At 44.4% G+C, this 25,752-nt stretch overlaps 1 protein-coding gene across 1 annotated transcript in view; it reads left to right on the top strand.

Annotated features, from left to right (window-relative positions):
• Window positions 1–10,024: 10,024 nt before the first annotated feature.
• The window catches only part of PIEZO2 (piezo type mechanosensitive ion channel component 2), a 343,960-nt gene continuing 328,232 nt past the window's right edge, over window positions 10,025–25,752 (top strand). The window contains exons 1-2 of the mRNA XM_085890260.1: window positions 10,025–10,515; window positions 14,836–14,931. Coding sequence (XP_085746386.1) covers window positions 10,452–10,515; window positions 14,836–14,931 — 160 coding nt within the window. The 5' untranslated portion in view covers window positions 10,025–10,451. The remainder of the gene's footprint in view (window positions 10,516–14,835; window positions 14,932–25,752) is intronic.

Genomic DNA, 25,752 nt, shown 5'->3' with positions numbered 1-25,752 from the left:
TCTGCCATTCCTGTAGTGAGCAGGTGTACTCCAAGACACTTTTAGACCCTTTATACCCTAAGACCCTCAGAGACCCCTAAAACACTTGAGACTCGAAAGACAGATTTCTAAAATTGTCAATTGTCATCCAATTGACTTGAAATTTGAAGACAATTTGCATATTTGGTCACTGAATTCAACCATCAATTCTTTTTGAGGTCAACGTAGGCCAAAAGGTCAACAACTGAGGTAGAGTTTCTAAAATCCTCAATTTTCTTCCCATTGACACGGAATTTGAACAAGATTTGCACATCAAGCCACTGAATGCAACCACCAATAATTATCTTGAGGTCAAAAGGTCGAACTACTGTTTGTTTGCACTTGGCAAGTATCGTGCTGTGCACGACATCTTTCTTGTTTGTCTGTTTGTTTGTTTGAATGGCAATTGCCTACAAGTCACTTTTTTACTCCGATCTTCAAACAAACTTCACCACCTGGTGGAGGTAGTGACAAGCTGGAAGCCTTTTTGAGGTCAATAGCTCAAGGTTACAAAAGTCTCAATTTTCAACTGATTTCCATGATATCTATGTATAATGTATATCCTGTATATCAAACTGAAAAACATTGGTGGACGGTGAACTCTCATTGTGGTGAAGTCTTGGCCGATGCCTGTGAGTATGTCTATTAATTCTGTGCTGTTTGAACGTATATTTCTTCATTACTTACTATTGGACCTTGACTACCTCCATTAATTACGGACAATTGGAACATACCTTTCAGACATGCAGACCTTCAGAGCCCATTTCACCTTTTTAGACCCCTTTAGACCATTGAAGACTATTTATACTCTTGAAACCTTCACACCCTTTGGAACTCTAAGACTTCCAAGAAGCTTTAGGCACTTTCAGTCCTCTAATATCCTTTAATGACCTTTGAGACCCCAAAGACTCTGAAGGCTGTAAAGACCCTTTATAACCATAATACCTCACAGACACTTTTAGACTCTTTATACCCTAAGACCCCTAAAACATTTGAGACTCGTAAGACTGATTGGACCCTTTTGACCCGGAGGACCCACGTGGAAAAAGTCCCACGTCCATGACAACAATTTCACCCCCATCACAATCAAATGGGATATTTCTGTGATTTTATTCTTGTCAAACCTCAGGAATTTCTCAACATATCGGATTGAAACTTACACACCGTATTAGTATGCATGTGTTGTATGTGTTTATAAAATTCGGTCTAAATTAGTCACAGGTCAAGGTCAATGCCATTCAAAACATGGAAACACCTAATGGGGTACAATTGGAAAATGTATCTGGAACCAAGTTTGTTACACACAACATTACTTCATGTAAAACACTTGATAGGTCAAATTTTACAAATTAAAAAATGTCTGTTTCCATGGCAACTATTGTTTATGTGGATTTTTTACAGGTATCGTGCTATGCACGGCATCAGTATGTCCGTCTGTCTGTGAACAGGATATCTCAAACAGTTATGGACATATTTGAACGACATTTGGTGGACAGGTTGGGTGTGTGATGAGGACGAATTGATTCGATTTTGGTGAAGATCGGGATGCAGATCTGAGAATTTTTAAAGTGATTCTTCACAATTTTGAGATGGGGCCAAAAACTCTTATTTATAGCATTATATTTTAACACATTATGTGGACGGGTGATGACAGAACTTGGTGGATGAGTTGGGTAGTTGACAAGAACAAGCTGGATTAGATGTCGGTTAAGGCCCGGATTCCGACCTTGGGTATCAGTGGGGTACAAAAGATGAACTGTTCAGCCTGGTGGAGGTGTGTGCTCTACCCAGCGCCATTCCAGCTTACATTTTGATATTCCTGCTGGGGAGCGAGGGAGTTTCGTGAGTGGGGAAGGCCAATGGGCCAACTATGTGCCTCGTGGTTGCAGCAGGTTGATCGGTATCTCAAGGAGATGGGGATGGGCTGGGCATCTGCCTGGGGAATGGCTAGTCGGAGGCCCATGGAGTGCCGGTGGAGAGTGGATGTGGCTACGTGCTACTTCGTAACATGCTAACAAATCTGACCTGACCTAACCTAATCGGAGAGATCTGCATCTGGACTTCAACCAAAATCGAATCGACTCGTCCTCGCCACATACCCAACCTGTTCACCAAGTTTCATCCAAATCCGTGCTCACAGACGGACATACGGGAGCGAACGCGTAACCTCTGTCCACCTTCAGGTGGTGGAGGTAATAAAGCAATTCTCTGTATGTGAACAGTTCGTCTGAAAATCACAGAAAAAAAACAAACAAAAAAGCCCACATATTGGCCAATCTGCACCAAATTTTCCATACGTGTGGTGCTGACTGCTGGGGGTACCTGGAGTCAGGTGATGAGCCCGCCGCACCGTGCGAGGGTGTGTAGACCATTTACGAGTTCCCCCTGTGTGACTGGGCCAATGTCCAATCTTTCCTTCAAATGGGCAGTACAATTTATTTTTCCTTCGAGAGAACGTACCCAAATCTCACAAATAATTACTTCGTCGCACAGCTCAGCTTCTTTCTTCATCGAGTCGTGTTCCCAGAGGGAACGGGTATTGACGAGAACTGGACATCTAACAAGGACATTTTTTTGGCACAGCAAGTTGCCATTTGGCTCATTACAACTGTGTTATATCTTCTGTATGACTTGATATTAATCAATTAATATACCTACTTACATGCACACACACATATATATATATATATATATATATATATATATATATATATATATATATATATATATATATATATATATATATATATATATATTATTTTTGATTGACATCATGTGATAATTAACATTGATGTTCCATTTTATTTAATTGGGCACAGTGACGTCACACATGACTCTTGCAAAAGGACTATTTGGGTTTTTTGTCGATTTTGATGTCCTCAACTCTCTCCAGAGCATTGGTGCTGCCGAAGCAGTTTCTTGGCAAGGCTGACACTGGGTAGTTTGCCATTGCCTTTGCAGCATTGTTTGTCGGTGCTCTATCACTTTAAATGCTGAGCCTCAACCAATGAGGCAGCACGTACCAATTTTTAAAGTATTGGGGCTGACTCGGCCGGGGTTCGAACTACTGACCACCTTGACTCCGAGCGGACGCTCTAGCCATTACACCACTGAGTCTAGTTACCATGGGATATTTAGGAGAAAAGGGATTTAAAAAAAAGACTATGCCTTGGAATGTTTTCCATCTATGTGATTTTTAATGTTTGCGCCCTCTTGAGTTATGATGCGGTGCCCCCTTGCACAATAAAGTGCTGCTATTGCTTGTTTTGCATTGAAAAATAACATTAATTTGATCCATCTGTGAGGGCTAACAGGATGGCCTAGATTCGAGGCCATCTTAGACCCGAGAGGTACACATACTCGCCTCAAAGCCGTCTATCCTGGGTTTGAATCCCGACCCAACTATAAACTGTCATCCTGGTGTTCCTCAGGCAGTGTGATTCATCAATGTGTGTGTCATCTCTCGGATGGACGTTAAACTGGGTGTCCCGTCTACCAGTATCAGTTGGTGGTTGATGAAGATCACACAGTGTCCTTCATGAACAGTGGGCGAGTTATGACTGGCACACAGAACGAATCACAAATTCCTGTCCTGACTTCCTGGGTTGGAGTGTTGACCATCCATGATTGTAATCCTAGCCAAGAAACTGTGACCGAACCGATGATCTGTATAGAGCATGGCACATGAAAAACCATTTGTGAATTCTCTCATTCAGCCTCAAATTTATGATTTATTATTATTATTATTATTATTATTATTATTATTATTATTATTATTATTACGATGATTATTTACGAGCAAAAGTACCCGGAATTGCTGGGCAATGCCAGGCCCTCCTAGTCCTTCCTCCCTCTTCCCACCTCCACCCTCTCCCTCCCTCTTCCCATCTCACCCATCCCCTCCAGACTCCCACCTCACCCATTCCCTCCGGCCTCCCACCCCACCCATTCCCTCCGGCCTCCCGCCCCACCCATTCCCTCCGGCCTCCAACCCCACCCATTCCCTCTGGCCTCCCACCCCACCCATTCCCCTCCCTCCCTCCTCCCACCCCACCCATTCCCCTCCCTCCTCACACCCCACCCATTCCCCTCCCTCTCTCCTCCCACCCCACCCATTCCCCTCCCTCCCTCCTCCCACCCCACTCATTCCCCTCCCTCCCTCCTCCTACCCCACCCATTCCCTCCGGCCTCCCACCCCACCCATTCCCCTCCCTCCCTCCTCCCACCCCACCCATTCCCCTCCCTCCCTCCTCCCACCCCACCCATTCCCCTCCCTCCCTCCTCTCACCCCACCCATTCCCCTCCCTCCCTCCTCCCACCCCACTCCTTCCCTTCCCTCCCTCCTCCCACCCCACCCATTCCCTCCTTACTCCCACCCCACCCATTCCCCTCCCTCCCTCTTCCCACCCCACCCATTCCTCTCCCACTAAGGTACCCGGCATTGCCCGCATTCTAACGGACATCTACTAGACCACCACAATTCAGCACAAATTTAGAAACAAACATTTTATTTATCAAGCTGCAAAATATTGAACAGAAATATCAACAACATTGGGCATACTGTATAAATGTGTAACGCTTTAGGGTCGACAATCGTGAATGTTTTTCCATAAAGGTCCAGAACATGTAAATTGTTTGGTGTTCCAAATTCAGTGCAGCCCACATCCAGTTGATCAGGGTCGTACTATTCGTACTAGAGAATATGGTGAACAGGATCGGCGTCAGGATAACGAGCCACATGTCCATACAGCTGCAGCTGATGCTCACAGACTATGCAGGTGACAAATCTCATTTGAGGCTCTCTCAGCTACCGCTCGTTGGACACAAAGTCCAACCAGCAATAGCCAATGATTCTCCGAAGAGACCTGGTACCAAAGGAATTAAGTCTCCATCTCAGATCCTTGGTAAAAGTCCAAGTGTCACATCCGTAAGGCAAGACTGGAAGCACCAAGGACCTGAAGACTCGGACTTTCGTCCTCCCGTACAGGTACCGACAGCGCCACACCCCGTGATCCAGAGAATCCCTGATTCCCCAGGCCCGACCCAGACGTATGTTGACTTCTGGCTCACGGCCAGCAGAGACTTAGATATCACTGCCAAGGTAAGTGAATCTCTCTGTGACCTCAACATCCTCACCGCAAACAGGTACAGGCAAGATAGCAGCATCCAAGATGTCATTGAAATCCTGGATCTTAGTTTTGATCCAGGAAACCCGTAATCCCAGCTGCTCAGACTCCTCATTCAGCACCTCGAGGGCCCCCAAAAGAATATCTAAAGTCTCTGCAAAGATGCAAAATCAAGGTTAGAGATATTCACATTCCCAAATGATGCACCACAGCTTGATCTCTCCACCATCCTCCCCAGATTCCAGTCCATACAAGTGCTGAAAAGTGTGGGGGCCAGTGCACACCCCTGACAAACTCCAGTAACAACTGGAAATAAGTCAGAGATGGTATCACCACATCTCACAGCACTCTCAGTACCAAAGTAGAGTTCAGACATCAGATCGATCATTTTGGTGGCACCCCACGAAGACCAAGAATCCTCCAGAGGGCATCCCGATTCACTGAATCGAACGCTTTACAGAGATCAACATAAGCTGCAAGCAGCCCCTGCCGAAACTCTCGTCTGCGTTCGGTGAGGACCCGAAGAGCAAGGATACGGTCAATCGTTGACCTCTTTGGTGTAAAGCCTGACTGCTCTGGACGCTGGTGCTCAAGCAGATGGTGGCGAACCCTATCAAGAATTATCCGAGTAAAGACCTTGCCTGGCATCCCTCAGTAGTTGTTGCAGTCTTGGCGATCACCCTTCCCTTTCCAGAGAGGGACAACAACAAGGCCCCTCTTCCAGTCAGTTCGGATGATGCCTGTGTTTCAGGCAGAGCACATAACAGCATGCAACATCACAAGTGCAGCCTTTCCACCAGCCTTGAGAATTTCAGCATGGATGGCACAGATCCCAGGAGCTTTACCTCATTTCAACTGGTTCACCGCAGTCTGTGTTTCCACAAATGAATGTGGACCACAGTTGATTGGAGGGTCAGCAATAGGGATAGTAACGCACCTGACATCCAACTCGACAGCTGGTGGATCAGCCTGGTATAACCGCTCAAAGTAACCGGCCCAGCTGGCCTTCACATCAGACTCCTCTGTGAAGAGCCCACCACCCTCCGCTCAAACTGCAGTACACCGAGGGACGGGCTTGGATGAACGCAATGCGCGAATTCCCCTGTAAGCAGGATGAGAATCACCTGACCACAGGTGATGCTCTACCCCCTCACAGATTCCTCGCACATAGGCCTCCTTGTCCACCCTGAGTGCACGCACAGTTTTACGCCTCAGCTCCCTGAACAGCTCAGGTGCAACCTCAATTTTTATCCGACTGACTTGATATTTGAACAGGATTTGCAAATCACGTCAATGAGTTTTACCACCAAATAGTTTTGAGGTCAAAACGTCAACATAAGCCTAATTTCTAAAATTGAGAAATGCGACCAAACACTGTGTGTGTGTGTGTGTGTGTGTGTGTGTGTGTGTGTGTGTGTGTGTGTGTGTGTGTGTGTGTGTGTGTGTGTGTGTGTGTGTGTGTGTGTGTGTGTGTGTGTGTGTGTGTGTGTGTGTGTGTGTGTGTGTGTGTGTGTGTGTGTGTGACCCGTGAACACGTTGGGTTCCCATTGTGGCAGTGCTTGATGAAATAATCATTAAAAAAAAAAGAAACAAGATGGCTCCACCTTACAATACTGCTGAGGTTGTTTCCATTGATCAAATTCTTCCAAAGAGTACTTGACTGAATCGGGAATTGATTTTTTAATATTTTTTTTTCGTTTCCCGATTTTTATGAAACTTGATACTGCACAGCGAAGGCGATTGGTGAGTAAGGTGGCCCTAAAAATTTTGGGCTATCGTATACCGTTTTGGCTTTATTTTGGGAACATACATACATACATACATACATACATACATACATACAAGATGAGAGTTTTAGTAATATAGATATGTATATCTAATATAGTTATGGATTACAAAATCGCAACCGACTAATGCACACAACATCCAGGTCCTCAGACAGTTATTTCCATAAATGCATGTTCAGAATAGACCCATCCCCTTGTCTGGTGGGATTCTGACTCTTTGATGCGTTGGAGAAGGGTGTTGAACAGATTCCCTTTTTCTTGTGGGATAAACTTTTTTCCTCTTTACGACACGTTCATGACGAGTAATTTTCCGCCAGTTTTCATTTCTGCATGAGCGATATTCACCGTTCATGTACGAGAGAAATAGCCGTTAGCACAACGGAGACTCATTCTACCCCTTTCATTCAAGACACATTGACTTGGAAATAGACAATTTATTTACACTTTAGACGTACAGGACATTTTATTAAACACACTATAAGCTTTTTCTCGACAGTTAATTTTTCCGGTCAGACATGGCTGTGAATCATTTACTCTCAGGCATCCACCTTTTTCAATCGACGTTCAACACCTGGTTCAGCAGATCTGTGGGCGCTGGCTGGCTCTTGTTCGTGTCGGGCTGAACAGAGAGGTGGTAATTGCCCGTTGATGTTTTGTGAGCGCTTCACGTTTTGGCTTGGTTGTTCTGGTAAATGGTTGCTTTCTGGCGTTCATCCAGAGCCCTGAACATGGCATTGTAAGCCGTGTATGTGATGAGGACGAAATGATGATTTTGATGAAGATCCAGATCTGGATCCGTGAATTTTAAAAAAAAGTACTTCTTCCCCATTGAGTGACAGGGCTAAAACGATATTTATAAAATAAATTATGGATGGATTCGGATGAACCTTGTTGGAAAATAAGAACAAGCGGATTATATTTTAGTTCAGGTCCAAATCCAGATCTCTGCTGATGTCATATTGCCATGGCAATGAGTATATTGTGCTCTTAGCTCCTCGACACATTGGTCTACTGGAGGATTATGGATTTTGTTCTCGATGCTGACCCTTTCAACACGAGGTCACGCGGTTTGGAGACATTGGTGAGATCATTTGTCTGAAGCACCTCAGAAGCTAGAGAAGGTTCTTTCAACCTTCGACTCTGACTCTGCAACTGGACCGGACGGCATCAGCTCAAGTGTCCTCAAAACCTGCTCTGCTGCTCTTTCACATCCTCTCTCTGTCATTTTCACCCCGTCGTCTTACATCTGCTTCAAAATTCGCCAACGTCACTGCACTACATACAAAAAATAAGGGCAATACCCCTGGGCGCTCACCTGGTAGCTGCTGGATAAGATAACCAGGGAACCACTGGTAGGTGTGGATGACCCACAAAATATGTAACGGAGAAGAAAGTAAATACCGATGCATTTTTTTTTAATGCCATGAACAAACTTTGGTCCATCTGGGTGATGAAGGTTGTGGTCAAGTTTCATCAGAATTGCATGTGTAGTTTTTGAGAAGAGAGAAAATACCAATTTGGGGGACAACCGCACATGAAGGCCCCTTTAGGGTCCGATGTCCGATATACATATTTATTTTTAATAAACCCTGAACAAACTTTAGTAAATCATGGTGATGAAGGTTGAGGTGAAATTTCATCAAAATCATATGTGTAGTTTACGAGAAGTTGCAAGTGTTTTTTTTGTGGATGGACGACACGCCATCTTATAAGCTCTCTGGAACTACGTTCCAGGTGAGATAAAAAGGACCGAAAACTGATCCCCTTAACCACAGATCTATCAGCTTATGTCCAAGCATCAGTAACGTCAAGGAATTCATCATCACAGTTGATATGAAATCATTCCTTTCCTCAAACAACCTCATCTCAGACCAGATCACTCCACCTTAGAACATGCTGTTTCGACTCACCTAACAATGGATGGAGGCCCTCAATGTCAGACATGAGATCAGAGCCGTCACTCTGGACATTGTCCCATGCTATTGATGCAGTCTGGCATCCTCCATGCTGTGGAAACCAAGTCCTTCGAAATGATTGGAATGTCCCACGATGAAGCTGAGTTGATGGGTCTACAGCTTCACCGTCACAGACAGGTCGGTGGTCTCTCTGTATTCTACGCCTCCTTTCTGGTCTTGCACCCTCTGCTCTTCCCCTGCTTTATCTCCCCCAGGTATCTGCTGGGCACACCCTGTCCCCACCATCAACCCCCTTCTGGTGAAATGACCTAAATCCAGGATCATTGCTCACCTCCACACATTCGTTCCTGTGGAATCAATTTCCACATCTTCTTCAATCTCATTCTTCCCTCCAGGTCTTCAATACAGCTGTTCACCACCATCTCAGATCGTCCCCAACCCAAAACCATGATCTTTTCTACATTTATTAATCCCACCAAAATCCATCCTCCTAATTTCCCAGTTTTCCCTCCTTGTCCACCCCTTGTATCCATGCGTGTTTTCCGTTATGTCCTGATCTGTTCACCGTACTCACTCTTCCATGAGCCTCGACGATGTAGCCAAAAATAAGTGATTCGGACATGATCATTGCAGGTGTTCCACGCCTGCTTCTTTTCGCGGTCTTTTCTCTCAAACTCCACAACAAAGAGAACTACTCAACAAATGGGAAAGAGACCAAGACCGTTTTCCATTGACCTCATTAGGAAGTGAATAAAGAAAACTTAGTTTGACATAAACACCAAAATGGTCTCCAAGCCTACTGATGGAGAGAAAATGAAGCGACTGAAGAGTGCAGAGCGCAGTGAAACCACAGATATGGATGTTACTAAGGAATACTGCAGGGGGCGACTTTCATGTTAGTGGATCCTCAAGAGGAGCTGCTCTGCCTCACCGCAAAGCGGTTGGTCAGGGACGGCGGTTCCGCAGGTGAAAAAACATCTACTTTTGTGGGTGTTGGGGCTTTCTTGATCAACAGCTCATTGCGATCTTAAAATCCAAGGGAAGGAAGGTTACATTTTATTTCGAATATTCAGGAAATTTCGAAGGAGCAAAGTTCGCATCGGGAGGCGTATCCTGGAGCCTCAACCTTGGCTGATGGGAAGCCACTGCCTCGTGTGCTCCACCCTTCTATCGCCCCACTCCTCGCACACGCCGCCCCGTCTTCTGCATCACTCTTTCTCCGGTCGCACCTCTGGATCCGTTCAGATTCCACAAGCGCTGTCGCGCGCGGTTTCGAGTCGAGATTTTAAACTTCCACTTTGATCTCTCCCAACCAAGAGTTCTGTCACACCTTTGCTTTACTCACCTCATTCTGCCCATCATTGTGTTCTCTCTGGCTCAGTTCTCCACTCTGCTTGTCTCGAAATCGTTTTGTTTCAACGACTCTGTCCTGATATCTGTTTGTCTGTCTGTCTGTCTGTCTGTGAGTCGATGCCCCTGCTCGGTGCTACCAAGGCCCGCCATGACCCAGTTGAAGACGCGAGTCGGTGACCCCTCGTGCTGCGAGCGCTGAACCCCAGGCACCTCTGCGGGTATCAAGTTGTCTCCCTGTCGGTCTCTCTGAAATGGCTTCCCAGGTTGTCTGTGGACTCCTATTTAGACTCCTGATACCCCTTTGCCTCATAACAGGTGAGAATGGCGGTGCGTCCTGCCTGCATGCACGCGGATCACTCGGGGGCACAATTAACGGTTGGTCTGTCGCAAGAAGACCCCGCGGTTCGAGTCCGTGGTCTAACCTTGCCAGGGTCGCGAAAACTTCCCAGGGTCGCAAAAACTTCCCAGGGTCACCCAGGGTCGCCAGTGTCCCAGTGAGTTCACCTTTTCACCGCCCTGGTTCTCACGGCCCGTCGTCCGGCTAGTTTACAATGAAGTTAGCTCGTTAACATGGCCAGTGCAACACACCTGTACGCACCGTCCGGCGAAGGACGAAGGACCGAGGACGCATTCCGAGCGGAGCACCCACGATGCCTCCTCGAACAGGACGCGTGTAGAGCGGAGATCATCGTGCTCCAGGCTCTCTATACACGGTCTATCGTCCTCAACATGCATGTTTAACAAGAACAGTACGTATTATGGAGAAATATTCATTACTGAGAGGTTCCAGAAAGTTGAACTTCACTGGTTGGTGTCACGTGGAACGGGTTAAACTAACACCTTTGGCTCTGACAGGTACGAGGGATGTTCATGAGTCTATGAAACACTTACTGTCCTCGATCTAACAAACGTCACCACGAAACCTCCGACATCCCACAATATACATATAAACATTTACATGCACATATACAGATACATATTTTTTATACAGGTAATCAGAGGTGAGAGAGAGAGAGACACAGAGACAGAGACATAGACATAGACATAGACATAGACATGGAGATAGAGATGTTATTCATGTTTCTTGGTCTCCTCGGTTAATTCGGATCATCCTTTGTTTAAATAAATAAATAAATAAACTCATTCATTCTTCAAATGGAAATGTATCAGAAAATGAAGAAATGACGAGTGAATGAACAATGTCACCCATAGAATTATTACAACACATTTGTGATGGACGTTTTAAGTGCTGGTGGGTTTGTCTATCTGTAGATAGATCATGAGGTGTAAATGTACACGTGCTGGTGGGTTTTTCTCACTCTCGATTGACCATGAGGGGTAAATGTACACGTGCTGGTGGGTTTTTCTCACTCTAGATAGACCATGAGGTGTAAATGTGCACGTGCTGGTGGGTTTTTCTTACTCTAGATAGACCAGGAGGTGTAAATGTACATGTGTTGGTGGGTTTTTCTCACTCTAGATAGACCATGAGGTGTAAATGTACATGTGTTGGTGGGTTTTTCTCACTCTAGATAGACCAGGAGGTGTAAATGTACATGTGTTGGTGGGTTTTTCTCACTCTAGATAGACCATGAGGTGTAAATGTGCACGTGCTGGAGGGTTTTTCTCACTCTAGATAGACCATGAGGTGTAAATGTGCACGTGCTGGTGGGTTTTTCTTACTCTAGAGAGACCATGAGGTGTAAATGTACATGTGTTGGTGGGTTTTTCTCACTCTAGATAGACCAGGAGGTGTAAATGTACATGTGTTGGTGGGTTTTTCTCACTCTAGATAGACCATGAGGTGTAAATGTGCACGTGCTGGAGGGTTTTTCTCACTCTAGATAGACCATGAGGTGTAAATGTGCACGTGCTGGTGGGTTTTTCTCACTCTAGATAGACCATGAGGTGTAAATGTACACGTGCTGGAGGGTTTTTCTCACTCTAGATAGATCATGAGGTGTAAATGTACATGTGCTGGTGGGTTTTTCTCACTCTAGATAGACCATGAGGTGTAAATGTACATGTGCTGGAGGGTTTTTCTCACTCTAGATAGATCATGAGGTGTAAATGTACATGTGTTGGTGGGTTTTTCTCACTCTAGATAGACCATGAGGTGTAAATGTGCACGTGCTGGTGGGTTTTTCTCACTCTAGATAGACCATGAGGTGTAAATGTGCACGTGCTGGTGGGTTTTTCTCACTCTAGATAGACCATGAGGTGTAAATGTGCACGTGTTGGTGGGTTTTTCTCACTCTAGATAGACCAGGAGGTGTAAATGTACATGTGTTGGTGGGTTTTTCTCACTCTAGATAGACCATGAGGTGTAAATGTACACGTGCTGGAGGGTTTTTCTCACTCTAGATAGATCATGAGGTGTAAATGTACATGTGCTGGTGGGTTTTTCTCACTCTAGATAGACCATGAGGTGTAAATGTACATGTGCTGGAGGGTTTTTCTCACTCTAGATAGATCATGAGGTGTAAATGTACATGTGTTGGTGGGTTTTTCTCACTCTAGATAGACCATGAGGTGTAAATGTGCACGTGCTGGTGGGTTTTTCTCACTCTAGATAGACCATGAGGTGTAAATGTGCACGTGCTGGTGGGTTTTTCTCACTCTAGATAGACCATGAGGTGTAAATGTGCACGTGTTGGTGGGTTTTTCTCACTCTAGATAGACCAGGAGGTGTAAATGTACATGTGTTGGTGGGTTTTTCTCACTCTAGATAGACCATGAGGTGTAAATGTGCACGTGCTGGAGGGTTTTTCTCACTCTAGATAGACCATGAGGTGTAAATGTGCACGTGCTGGTGGGTTTTTCTCACTCTAGATAGACCATGAGGTGTAAATGTACACGTGCTGGAGGGTTTTTCTCACTCTAGATAGATCATGAGGTGTAAATGTACATGTGCTGGTGGGTTTTTCTCACTCTAGATAGACCATGAGGTGTAAATGTACATGTGCTGGAGGGTTTTTCTCACTCTAGATAGATCATGAGGTGTAAATGTACATGTGTTGGTGGGTTTTTCTCACTCTAGATAGACCATGAGGTGTAAATGTGCACGTGCTGGTGGGTTTTTCTCACTCTAGATAGACCATGAGGTGTAAATGTACACGTGCTGGTGGGTTTTTCTTACTCTAGATAGACCATGAGGTGTAAATGTGCATGTGTTGGTGGGTTTTTCTCACTCTAGATAGACCAGGAGGTGTAAATGTACATGTGTTGGTGGGTTTTTCTCACTCTAGATAGACCAGGAGGTGTAAATGTGCACGTGCTGGTGGGTTTTTCTTACTCTAGATAGACCATGAGGTGTAAATGTACATGTGTTGGTGGGTTTTTCTCACTCTAGATAGACCAGGAGGTGTAAATGTACACGTGCTGGTGGGTTTTTCTCACTCTAGATAGACCATGAGGTGTAAATGTACACGTGTTGGTGGGTTTTTCTCACTCTCGATTGACCATGAGGGGTAATTGTACATGTGCTGGAGGGTTTTTCTCACTCTAGATAGACCAGGAGGTGTAAATGTGCACGTGCTGGTGGGTTTTTCTTACTCTAGATAGACCATGAGGTGTAAATGTGCACGTGCTGGTGGGTTTTTCTCACTCTAGATAGACCAGGAGGTGTAAATGTGCACGTGCTGGTGGGTTTTTCTTACTCTAGATAGACCATGAGGTGTAAATGTACACGTGCTGGTGGGTTTTTCTCACTCTCGATTGACCATGAGGTGTAAATGTGCACGTGCTGGTGGGTTTTTCTCACTCTAGATAGACCATGAGGTGTAAATGTGCACGTGCTGGTGGGTTTTTCTCACTCTCGATTGACCATGAGGTGTAAATGTGCACGTGCTGGTGGGTTTTTCTCACTCTCGATTGACCATGAGGTGTAAATGTACACGTGCTGGAGGGTTTTTCTCACTCTAGATAGACCATGAGGTGTAAATGTACATGTGCTGGTGGGTTTTTCTCACTCTCGATTGACCATGAGGGGTAAATGTACACGTGCTGGTGGGTTTTTCTCACTCTAGATAGACCATGAGGGGTAAATGTACACGTGCTGGAGGGTTTTTCTTACTCTAGATAGACCATGAGGTGTAAATGTACACGTGCTGGTGGGTTTTTCTCACTCTAGATAGACCATGAGGTGTAAATGTACATGTGCTGGTGGATTTGTCTATCTCTAGAGAGAACATGAGGTTTAAATGTACATGTGCTGTTGGGTTTGTCTATCTCTAGAGAGAACATGAGGTTTAAATGTACATGTCTTGGTGGATTTGTCTATCTCTAGAGAGAACATGAGGTTTAAATGTACATGTCTTGGTGGATTTGTCTATCTCTAGAGAGAACATGAGGTTTAAATGTACATGTCTTGGTGGATTTGTCTATCTCTAGAGAGAACATGAGGTTTAAATGTACATGTCTTGGTGGATTTGTCTATCTCTAGAGAGAACATGAGGTTTAAATGTACATGTCTTGGTGGATTTGTCTATCTCTAGAGAGAACATGAGGTTTAAATGTACATGTGCTGGTGGATTTGTCTATCTCTAGAGAGACCATGAGCGGTAAATGTGTCCTAAACCCATTTTGTGGAATCCACTTTTTAAACGTCTTTCTCCCTTTTCCTGCCTCCCGCAGCTTGTCTCTTCAGATTTGATGCGTTCTCCTTTGTTTACCTCCTCTTTCTGCTCCTGGTTCCCTTGGTCCCTGAACCAACTCCACAGACTTTGCGTGGTAGGTGTTTCCGCTCGACCACTCATCGCGATCGTTCTCTGACTGCAATGATCGTCCGCATACTGTTTTTGTTTCGGAAACCACGTGTCAGGTCGACCGTTGTTATGTCAATCCTCAATCTGCTTTGATCAGCTTGGAGGAGGGGAGAGGTGGACGAGGAGATGGAGGAGATGTTGATGGGGGTTGCGGGTAGATGATGCTGTGGGCGATGGGGTGGTGGTGATGGAGGCTGGAAGGAGTGTGTCATGGGTTGATGCTTTATAACTTCATCAGCATGAAGGAAGGTTGAATAGTTCGAGAGGGTTCCAGAGGGTAAAGAAAAGGGCAAAAAAAAAAAAATGAGTGGAGGTCTTAACGTTGGGAGGTTACCCAAATCGTAGGTCGCTGGTTGATGAGTTGTTTAATGAATCTCAGGAAATGTATCACTTAATCATTCCTGATGAAAGAAGCAATATTCCGAGGTAACCCTGAACATGCTGTGTAACAAATTCTGTACATGCCAAACCTATGGATTGATGTTTCAGGTGACGTCAGAAGGCAGGTTTCAGGTACATGTTGAGGCAAAGTTTCTCCAATTGATGTGTGTGTATATATATATATATATATATATATATATATATATATATATATATATATATATATATATATATATATATATATATATATATATATATATATATATATATGATTGTAAGTGAACACGTTGTTTTAACAGAAGTTCGATAAAGTCGACAAACATGAAACATTCTCATTGTAGAAATTGTGACAAAATGTAAATATAAATATAAATGTAAATGCCTGGACTGCAGTTCAATTGTTTGTTTTGTTTCCATCATTGTTTCCAGAAATGGACATCCTTGTGAATAATTATGCTTTCGGAATCGATAAAAGCACAAACTAGAAGTTGAGTAATTTGTCGGTAGATGTTGTGGAATCCATGATGACCTTGAGAATGCGGTACTGACCGCTTGGACGAGATGCAAGCAGCACATCACCGCCGCCGCAAATACCTGCAGGTGCTTCATTGCTGAGATATTGTCAAAAGACTGCACACGTCGCTCGACTCGAACCGAACAAAGGCCGTGATTGAATGTCGCACCGATATCGATTTTAGGCCATTGTTTTCCGACTCGATAAACCAAGACTCTGCCACGGTTATCGCCACACGATCCTTAGTAACTCGGAAGATCGGGTCTTCTTATAAAACGGGCCCTGAGATCGGTGGCTGGGAGGCCTTGGCAAATGAAGGCCGACCAGATTGATGTGAGCAGCCTAATGCAGTCGGTGTGTGCCTCTCTTACTGGTTTTAAATCTTTAATACGTTTGCTCGGTGGGTGCTGGTCATTGTGGCAAAAACATAAAGATTTGTGAAAGTCTTTCAAGGAATCTGACCTTTCCTAGAAACAAGGATAATGCATAACAAGATAACAAGATCTTTATTTCTGAATTCTTATTTCCCATATATGTTGGTGAACGAGAGGGAGATTTTATATATATATATATATATATATATATATATATATATATATATATATATATATATATATATATATATATATATATATATATATGTGAAGGAGAGTGGGGTGACATGGGAGTGGAAGTGAGTGAGATGAGATGGGAGTGGAAGAGAGTGAGATGAGATGAGATGGGAGTGGAAGAGAGTGAGATGGGAGTGGAAGAGAGTGAGATGAGATGGGAGTGGAAGAGAGTGAGATGAGATGGGAGTGGAAGAGAGTGAGGTGAAATGAGATGAGATGGGAGTGGAAGAGAGTGAGGTGAGATGAGATGAGATGGGAGTGGAAGAGAGTGAGATGAGATGAGATGGGAGTGGAAGAGAGTGAGATGAGATGAGATGGGAGTGGAAGAGAGTGAGATGAGATGAGATGGGAGTGGAAGAGAGTGAGATGAGACGGGAGTGGAAGAGAGTGAGATGAGATGAGATGGGAGTGGAAGAGAGTGAGATGAGATGAGATGGGAGTGGAAGAGAGTGAGATGAGATGAGATGGGAGTGGAAGAGAGTGAGATGAGATGAGATGGGAGTGGAAGAGAGTGAGATGAGATGGGAGTGGAAGAGATGAGATGAGATGGGAGTGGAAGAGATGAGATGAGATGGGAGTGGAATAGAAGAGATGAGATGGGAGTGAAAGAGATGAGGTGGGAGTGAAAGAGAGTGAGATGAGATGAGATGAGATGGGAGTGAAAGAGAGTGATATGAGATGGGAGTGGGAGAGAGTGAGACGAGATGAGACGGCATTGGAACAGAGTGAGATGGGAGCGAGATGAGATGAGATTGGAGTATAAGAGAGTAAGATGAGATGAGATGGGAGTGAAAGAGAGCGAGATGAGATGGGAGTATAAGAGAGTAAGATGAGATGAGATGGGAGTGAAAGAGATGAGATGGGAGTGAAAGAGAGTGAGATGAGATGAGATGAGATGGGAGTGAAAGAGAGTGATATGAGATGGGAGTGGGAGAGAGTGAGATGAGATGAGACTGGAGTGGAAGAGACTGAGATGTGATGAGACGGGAGTGGAAGAGATGAGATGGGAGCGAGATGAGATGAGATGAGATTGGAGTATAAGAGAGTAAGATGAGATGAGATGGGAGTGAAAGAGAGCGAGATGAGATGGGAGTATAAGAGAGTAAGATGAGATGAGATGGGAGTGAAAGAGAGCGAGATGAGATGGGAGTATAAGAGAGTAAGATGAGATGAGATGGGAGTGGAAGAGATGAGATGGGAGTGAAAGAGAGCGAGATGAGATGGGAGTGAAAGAGAGAAGAGAAAGATTCGAGTCATCCAACAAAAGGAGATTCCACATGTCCATGGAGACGAGACTCTTGGAATACTATTGAAAAACTTCTCCGAACCACATTACCCGCAATAAGACAGACATGAGATAAAGAGGTGAAAGACGTTTCCTAAATCAAGGTGGTTTGCGGGAACATTTGGCCACTTGTGCTGATTGAGGCATTTGAAAGGATACACAGTTGAGAATGTCTTGTTTAATCCCTTTACCTGTTGAATTTCGATGAGTAAAATGTCTCGGTCATGGTGTTGGATCATGGAAGTGGAGAAGGGTCGTAACATAAAGGCACCTTATTTGAAAAATGGCACAAATGTACCTATCAATATTCTATCTAATAACATAGACATGTGATCTTTGGCAATACTTATTTCCAGTCGCACCTCGACGATGATTTGTGGGTCACTTTGCCATTTACTGCTGACAGTCCATCATTGGGGCTCTACTCACGCGATGATCATTTCACGTGATTATGGACCATGTGGACTACTGGATCCTCCGGATAAACCATCTGATGATATTTTTTTATAGTCATTTCACAATCTACTCTGAGAGTGGGGTGGGTACACTGTATATACCAAGGTTTTAATAAAAGCGAATGACTACTTCACAGGAGAACAACTTGGATGTGTAAAACATGGAAAACAATGAGAAGTTGATTCCAACTTTGAAAAATAAATAAATATCATGACGAGTTCAGGCTGCAGTTGTCTTGTCATATGAGTGTTTACATAAACTCTTTTATTAACTCAAACTCTAAATTAATAGTTTTTATTATCCTCCTCCAAACGCCGTAGATTCGACGTGGGAGATACATTTAGTTATCGGTGGATGGAGGTTCTTTTTTCACCACTGTTTGTCTGTCTCTGTCTGTCTGTCAGTGTCTGTGAGCAGGATATCTCAAAGTTGTGGACAGATTTTGTGGACATTTCCAAAGCATTCATTAAATGGTATTCTTTCTCCCAAAGATCGCTCAAATATGAATACCACATTTGGTGGCTGTGCGTGCGTGAACACGAGAAGGTGTTGCTTATAAAACTAGAAGGGCACTCGGTAGATGTCTATCTCTAGAGTAACATCAGAGTGCTGGTATGTTCCGAACCAGGAAGTAATTTTTTTTCTCTCTTCTCTTCTCTTTTTGTTTTTCCTTGCGATGACATTGCGAAAAGGCAAAATACGTTGGCGCTAATTGAATAATTGGCCATTAAAACCTAAATTGCGAATCATCGTAACTGTGATATACGAACTTCCGCGACACGCACCTACGGGCACACGAGAGTGAAGAAACGGCCTGTGTGGTTGTTGTTTGTTGCTCACGGTTGGAATATATATATATATATATATATATTTTTTTTTTTTTTTTACGGGCACGTACTGGTAGATAGAATAAGTAAAGAAGAGGAGAGTTCAGACTATTAATGAAGGTAGGGGTCTTTCACTCAAAGAGTAGTTACCTCCGCCACCAAAGGTGGACGGAGGTTTTGTTCTCACCCCTGTCTGTCTGTATGTCTGTGAGCAAGATATCTCAAAATATTATGGACAGATTCTGACGAATCTTCGTGGACAGGTTGGGTGTGTGACAAAGACGAATTGATTAGATTTTGGTGGAGATCTTGATGCGAGAATTATTTCAAGTGTTTCTTTACCATTGAGAGATTGGCGAAAAATCGATACGTAGCATGATATCTCAAAAATTGTTGATGGATGACGACGAAGCTAGGTGTAAGAGTTGGGTGAGTGACAAGGACAAGGTGATTATATTTTGGTTCAGGTCCGGATGCAGATCCAGCCTATCATTGAGATACAAAAGGTAACTGCTCAGCCTGGTCAAGGTATGTGCTCTACGTAGTGCCGTTCTCATTGATTCATGCATGGAATGGTTTCCTTGGAACATCTGTGTCAGGAGAAACAGTGAATGGGTTTGAAGTGGAGTTCTTGTCTTTTATCAGTTCTTGATTCAAAGTATTCTTAGAGCCTGCTGTTAGCTTAACTGTTCGGTGGCTTTGGATCCCAGGATCTTGAATTCAAGCCCCATCAGGCCGTTCATTTAACACCAGGCAACGTTGACTCAGCCTGTTGTCTTTCCGAGGTTGGCAAAATGAGTACCACTGTACTTGTCGTGGGCATTGCATCAGCGGCACAGTTGTGCCACCAGCCAATGTTGCAGCCAAGCAGCACTTGTGCTGTACACTGCACATTCTGTTCTTGCATATGGCAAATTAGGAGCTCCAGGTAGCTATCATTTCTTGGAGCACAGCTGCGCCACTGATGCTGTGCCCCTCCACCAGGATTCCGGTACTCATTTTGCCGACCTCAGAAGGATGACAGGCTGAGTCAACCCCACCTAGTGTTAATTCAGCAGCCAACAGGGCTCGAATGCAGGACCCTAGAACCCCAAGCCAGCCACCCTAGCCACTAGGCCAACACCAGGCTTGTGTGCTGCACACAGAGGACGAGGAGCGTTCTTCCTTTAAATTTGATATGTACTCGTACATTTGGTAATTTGTGAAAAGAGAATGTTAAGAAATTGGAGACTCGGTAAGATTGTCCAGTGTGTAGTATGGACCTAACGTACCCTCAATTTGCACCTTGTATGAGAAACGTGCTGTGTTGAAGGTTCACAGGATAACGTGGGACCAATCGCTCCCGCTTCATGGTTACTTTCGTTTTAATCATTCAGGTAACCGCCATCCTGCTCCAGGTACCTCGTGCTGTCGTTTTAGACTCTCATTTGTGGCGAATTCAATTCACACGTTTCATGCCAATATGAAAATGGTGTAATGCACCATGTTTGTTTGTTTTTTTTTTCCTCATTGAATTGCCAGTGGATGAAAAATTTCCATGTTTCATGTGGACAACAAAAAAAATCAGGTAAGGTAATGAAATGGATACGTACCTGGAAGCATTTAGGATCGAGGAATACTCGAATATTGGAGAAAATTTAGAGCATGGATAATCTCCATCAGTTGGCATCCATGGGGAGGAGAAAATGGCGCCATTGTTGTGACGTCGCTGGTACCCAGAGTATCCCGGGATGTGATGGCACTTCCCTCAAGCTCAGTGGCTGTGTTGTGTGTGTGTGTGTGTGTGTGTGTGTGTGTGTGTGTGTGTGTGTGTGTGTGTGTGTGTGTGTGTGTGTGTGTGTGTGTGTGTGTGTGTGTGTGTGTGTGTGTGTGTGTGTGTGTGTGTGTGTGTGTGTGTGTGTGAACTTCCATTGCGAGCCTTAGACCTTGTATAAAGAAATGTGTAGGCAGGACATGACAGGCCTAATGGCCGCCTCCTGCATAAGACCTCCGTGTGTCGAGGTCCTTGTTTATGATGTGGTGTTTTAATGTGAAATTCCATTATTTGGACTTTGATCCCATTTGATTGCTTATTTTATTTGTGTATTTTTTTTGGTGGTGAATGCAGCTTTATACTACAACTAGTAAAAGTACACGTCCACAGTGATGGGAAAAGTTTAAATTAATCCAACAGTTTAAAATTATTTCTTTGACTTTAAAAAAGTTAATTGTGTTGCACTCTTGGTTTCACTCGGAGCTAAAGCTTCGACCTACTTATACCGCCCACCGTGAAATGGTGGTGAAACATCGGGCGGCGGAGGTTCAGTTTGTTCAAAAAGAGTGAAAAATCTATCTATTTTAGGTTGTGTGTTACTCTATGATGAAGATCTGTATTAAAACTACTTGAATCCAGATGTTTTTGTTGATGTTAAAGATTGCTGGAAGGGACAATAAAGTGACTGACTACATTTAATCAAGAATGCTGAAATGAAAATGCAAGATAACCAATCAGTAAACAGGAGACAGACAAACACACAGAGTGACACCATGGTTCACAATATAAACACAATATATGATGTTACTGTCACCTTCGTATTCACAGAAAAATATCAAGATGACACAATGTAACGCAGTGTATGATTAATGACATTGCATTCAGTCATTCATCGTACACCGCGGTATATTGTGCCATCTTGATATTTCTGTGAATATGAAAGTGACAGTAACATCATATATTGCGACAAATCTCACATTCTCACTATGTCTCTCAGAAAGGACCATTTGGAACCCCCCCCCATGTTCTTTCAAGCTTCTGGGTCTCACTATCTGCCAGGATCTTTCCTGGGAAAGCCACATTTACAACCTGGCCTCCAAAGCCAGTCACCGACTGGGAATCCTCCGTCGTGTAAAGTCCTTCCTCGGCCCACCTGAGCTCCTGACCACTTACAAAGCTTTCATCCGCAGCCTGATGGGGTGCTGCTCTCCCCTATGGGCTGGTGCTCCTGCCTCCCACCTTTCTTAGCTTCACGCTGTGGAAACCAAGGCATTTAGGATCATTGGCTTCTCCCGCAATGAGGCTGAGTCTTTGGGCCTCTCACTCTCTCACCGCAGGCAGGTCGGTGGTCTTTCTGTCTTCTACCGTCTCCTCTCCAGTCTTGCCCCCCACCCTCAACTCTCTCTGTTATATGTCCCCTCCATATTTCCGCAGGGCGCTCAAGGTCCGCCAACAACCCCCTTCTGGTAAAACTACCAAAATCACGAATCACTTCTCACCTTCACTCTTTCATTCTTCTTTTCCCCCACATTTCGAATAAACTTCCACACTCTCTTCAATCCCATTCTTCCTTCCAGACCTTCAAAACAGCTGTTCATCACCATCTCTTATCGTCCCCCATCCAATACCTTAATCTTTTCTACCCCCGTTAATCCATCCCAAACCCACCTCCTTCAAATTCCCTGCTTTCCTTCCTGAAAGTCCATGTCATGTTCATCTTGTATACCCCGTGTTCCCCACCCCATCCCTCTCCCTTTCACAGATCTCCTGATGTCTCTGTTCCCCACTGTTTTGTCCTTCCCGCTCCCGCCCCTCTTGTCTCATGCCCCCCTTGTTGTTCATTGTGTTAGCTCTCATATGAGCCTCGACAAGGTATACAAAAAAAGTGTGTATAAAGAACAGTTCAAGAGTGACTTGCAATTTTCACATCTCAGTGATGATGCTAAGTTGTGTAACGACGGTAACCAGCATTTCCGAATTGGAGGGAATTTGAACAGGAATCCACCGGGAGAGAAATTATTCCACAAAAGGGAATCTGTGGCAGCTCTAAATACCGTGAACATCCCTGTATTACAGCTTCGGATCACCATCCCTTCCTTTTGAGTTGAAGTATAAGAGGCCGAAAACGGGATTTCACGAGGAACTACTCCCATCGCAGTCCCTGGTGGTAAATTTTGGGCACCACGGAAACATCGCCCTGCTTGTCACGCAAACGACAGCACCGCTCGTGTAAAAGTCTTGGGCTGCGTGTGGAGCATGCCCAAGTTCGAGGAGATAATACATCCACCTGTCAGAATCCTGATCAAATACCTCGAGAAATCTCTCGCTGAAAAATTATCATCGGATCCACGTTAGAATGTCTACAAGAAATGGTCATTGAGTGGTCATAAAGATCTCGTGGACCTCTTTGGTTGTCCTTCGATTAATTTGTGCTCTCTGGAGGTGTATTGAATTGTAATTTGTTCGAAGATCAATATTTTCTCCTCATGCCCAAAATATAATATTGAGTGATGGAATGAAAGTATTGATGGTGAAATGTGTGAAGGTCGAACATCGACTTCAACAGTTCCTCTTGAGATTTGCACTATGGAACCCAAATCTATTCACTCCAGGTCCTCATCTTGAGAGTCCACGTGAGAACTTTTGGAAACAAATGGGTTTTCACAGAAATTCAGGCTCGTATATACTTTTGGGTCTGTCGACTTAAAAACACAAAACAGCTGTTGTTTTTGTTTTTTTGTGTTGTTTAAGATGTTTGGAAGTCAAGTTTGGAATCTTTCTAGGATTTGAGTGGGCTCCGGCATTATATGCCATTTTCCATCATTATATCACGAGTCAATGTTTGGCTCCGCAAAAACAGAAACCGGAGAGGTTTCACAAGGGAAGAACGTGTAATCTGACATATTCTTCTTGAAGTGTAACTTTGAAGTTGAAGCTTTAAAATGCTGTGTTGAACAGCGCCCCCACCCTTTCCCCCAGGGATTGTGTGTTCTTGTTAACCCTGGAGAGATCTTTGTCTTTGTCTCTGTCTCTGTCAAAACTTAAATGATGGCATCGTACCCAACTGAGAACTTAGTCTGTCTTAATGTTTTAATTTTTATTTCATTGTCTCGATCTTAGGTCAATGTACAGGTCATGGACAAAACATGGAAACACCGATGTAAAGTCAACTTCATAGGGCGTTGGGCCACCATGTGTGGCCAGTACGGCCTGTATGCGCCGTGGCATAGAGTCCACCAGCGTGTGGAATTCTGCAGGAGGGATTCAGCACTATTCTTCCATGAGAAAGTCAGTCGACTCGCACCTGGTTGATAGTCGGTGGAAAACGCTGTCTCAGGTGCCGTTCCAAAACATCCCATATACAGTATGCTCGATCGGGTTCAGATCTGATGACTGAGAAGGCCATGACATGGATAACACCAGTGTGATGCTCATCAAATCATTGGGCAACCACACGTGCTCTGTCGATGGGGGGAATTGGGGGAGGGGGGGGTCTTATACATGATCCAAAGCATGCTGGGATGTATTTCCTTAATTAACACAAGGGCCACACCTGTGTGGAAGCCGTTGCTTGGTGTCCCTCATTTACCCAGGTGTTTCCAATTGTTTTTGTTTTTTTTTGTCCTCTACCTGTAGGTTGTGGACCTGTCGATTGGAGGTGTTCTGGTAATTAAGGGTTCAACGATCTGGGTGGCCCTTGACTTGAACTAGAGTACTAGACAGTTATACTGAAGGAATTCTTCATTCCTATCTTTTTCTCTCTTGCGTGTTTATCTCAATGTCCGGGGCTCGGTGCTCGTGCACGGCACGCTCTCCTGTCAGGTGTCGAAGCGAAGGTATCCCGACCATTTACGTTGCGTTTTACGGTTTCATTTTTACCTCCGCTACCGAAGGTGAAGTCGGTTATCTTTTCACCACCTCTGTCTGTTTGCATGCAGGATATCTTAAAAAGTTGTGGATGGATTCGGATGAAACTTGGTGGATACATTGTGTGTGTGTGACAAGGAAGAATTGACTCAATTTTTGGTGAAGATCTGAATCACGAATCTGGATACAAAAGTTATTTAATTTTAAAAGTGATTCTACACCATTGAGTGATCAGGCCAAAACCGATATAGTACTGTATAGTATATTTCAAAAATGTATTGGGCCCGATAGGTTCTCGTGGATCAGGTATTACGTGGCGGAGGTATGCGCTCTACCGAGTGCCCTTCCGGTTATTCCTGTTTTGCCGTTTGTGTTTTCCATCAATATTTCTGTCCCAAACCACATCTTGCTCTGTTGAATCGTTCAGCTTGTCTCCCGAGTTATAAAGTTAGGCCTCCCTGTGATAGTTGAGTGTGCTTCCCTTTTGTTTTTTCCTCAATGAAGTCCTTTCCTCTTCTCTCGCTGTCAAGGCCGGAGGACCCCAAGGCGGTGTTCCAGGCCCCATATTATTCCGAATCTTCATCAATGATCTCACTGACTCTGAAAAAAAATCTTCTTTATGTATTTGCTGATGACTCCACTCTCTGCTGTGACGTATCTTTATCCTTCTAACGGATAGGCAGCAACCTATTCCCTCTCCTCAGACCTTGACAAAATCACAAATTGGTCAAACACTTGGAATATGTCTTTCAATCCTGAGAAATCCCACACTTGCACCGTCTCTCTCCGAAAGGACTGTACCACAAACCCTCTCATCTACTTTCTCAACAACCCTCCTAAAGAGGTTCAGTCACTCAAACTCTCTCGTGTGTCACTCTCAGCCATGATTTCTCTTCGGCAAGCCACATTTCGGAGTTGGCCTCCAGAGCCAGACGCTGACTCGGCATCCTCGGTCGTACGAAGTCCTTTCTTGGCACACCGGAGCTCCGCTCCACCTCTGAGGCTTTCATCCGCACATTGATGGAGTCATACTTTCCCCTCTGGGCTGGTTCCCTGCCTCACATGTCGTTCAGCTTGACGCCGTGGAAACCA

This window comes from Eptatretus burgeri, chromosome 7, assembly GCF_056783735.1.
Source record: "Eptatretus burgeri isolate ZD-2024b chromosome 7, Ebu_testis_v1, whole genome shotgun sequence".
NCBI classification, from domain to species: Eukaryota; Metazoa; Chordata; class Myxini; order Myxiniformes; family Myxinidae; genus Eptatretus; species Eptatretus burgeri.
Note: the sequence above shows the minus strand (reverse complement) of the source record. Positions and strands in the feature narration are given on the sequence as shown.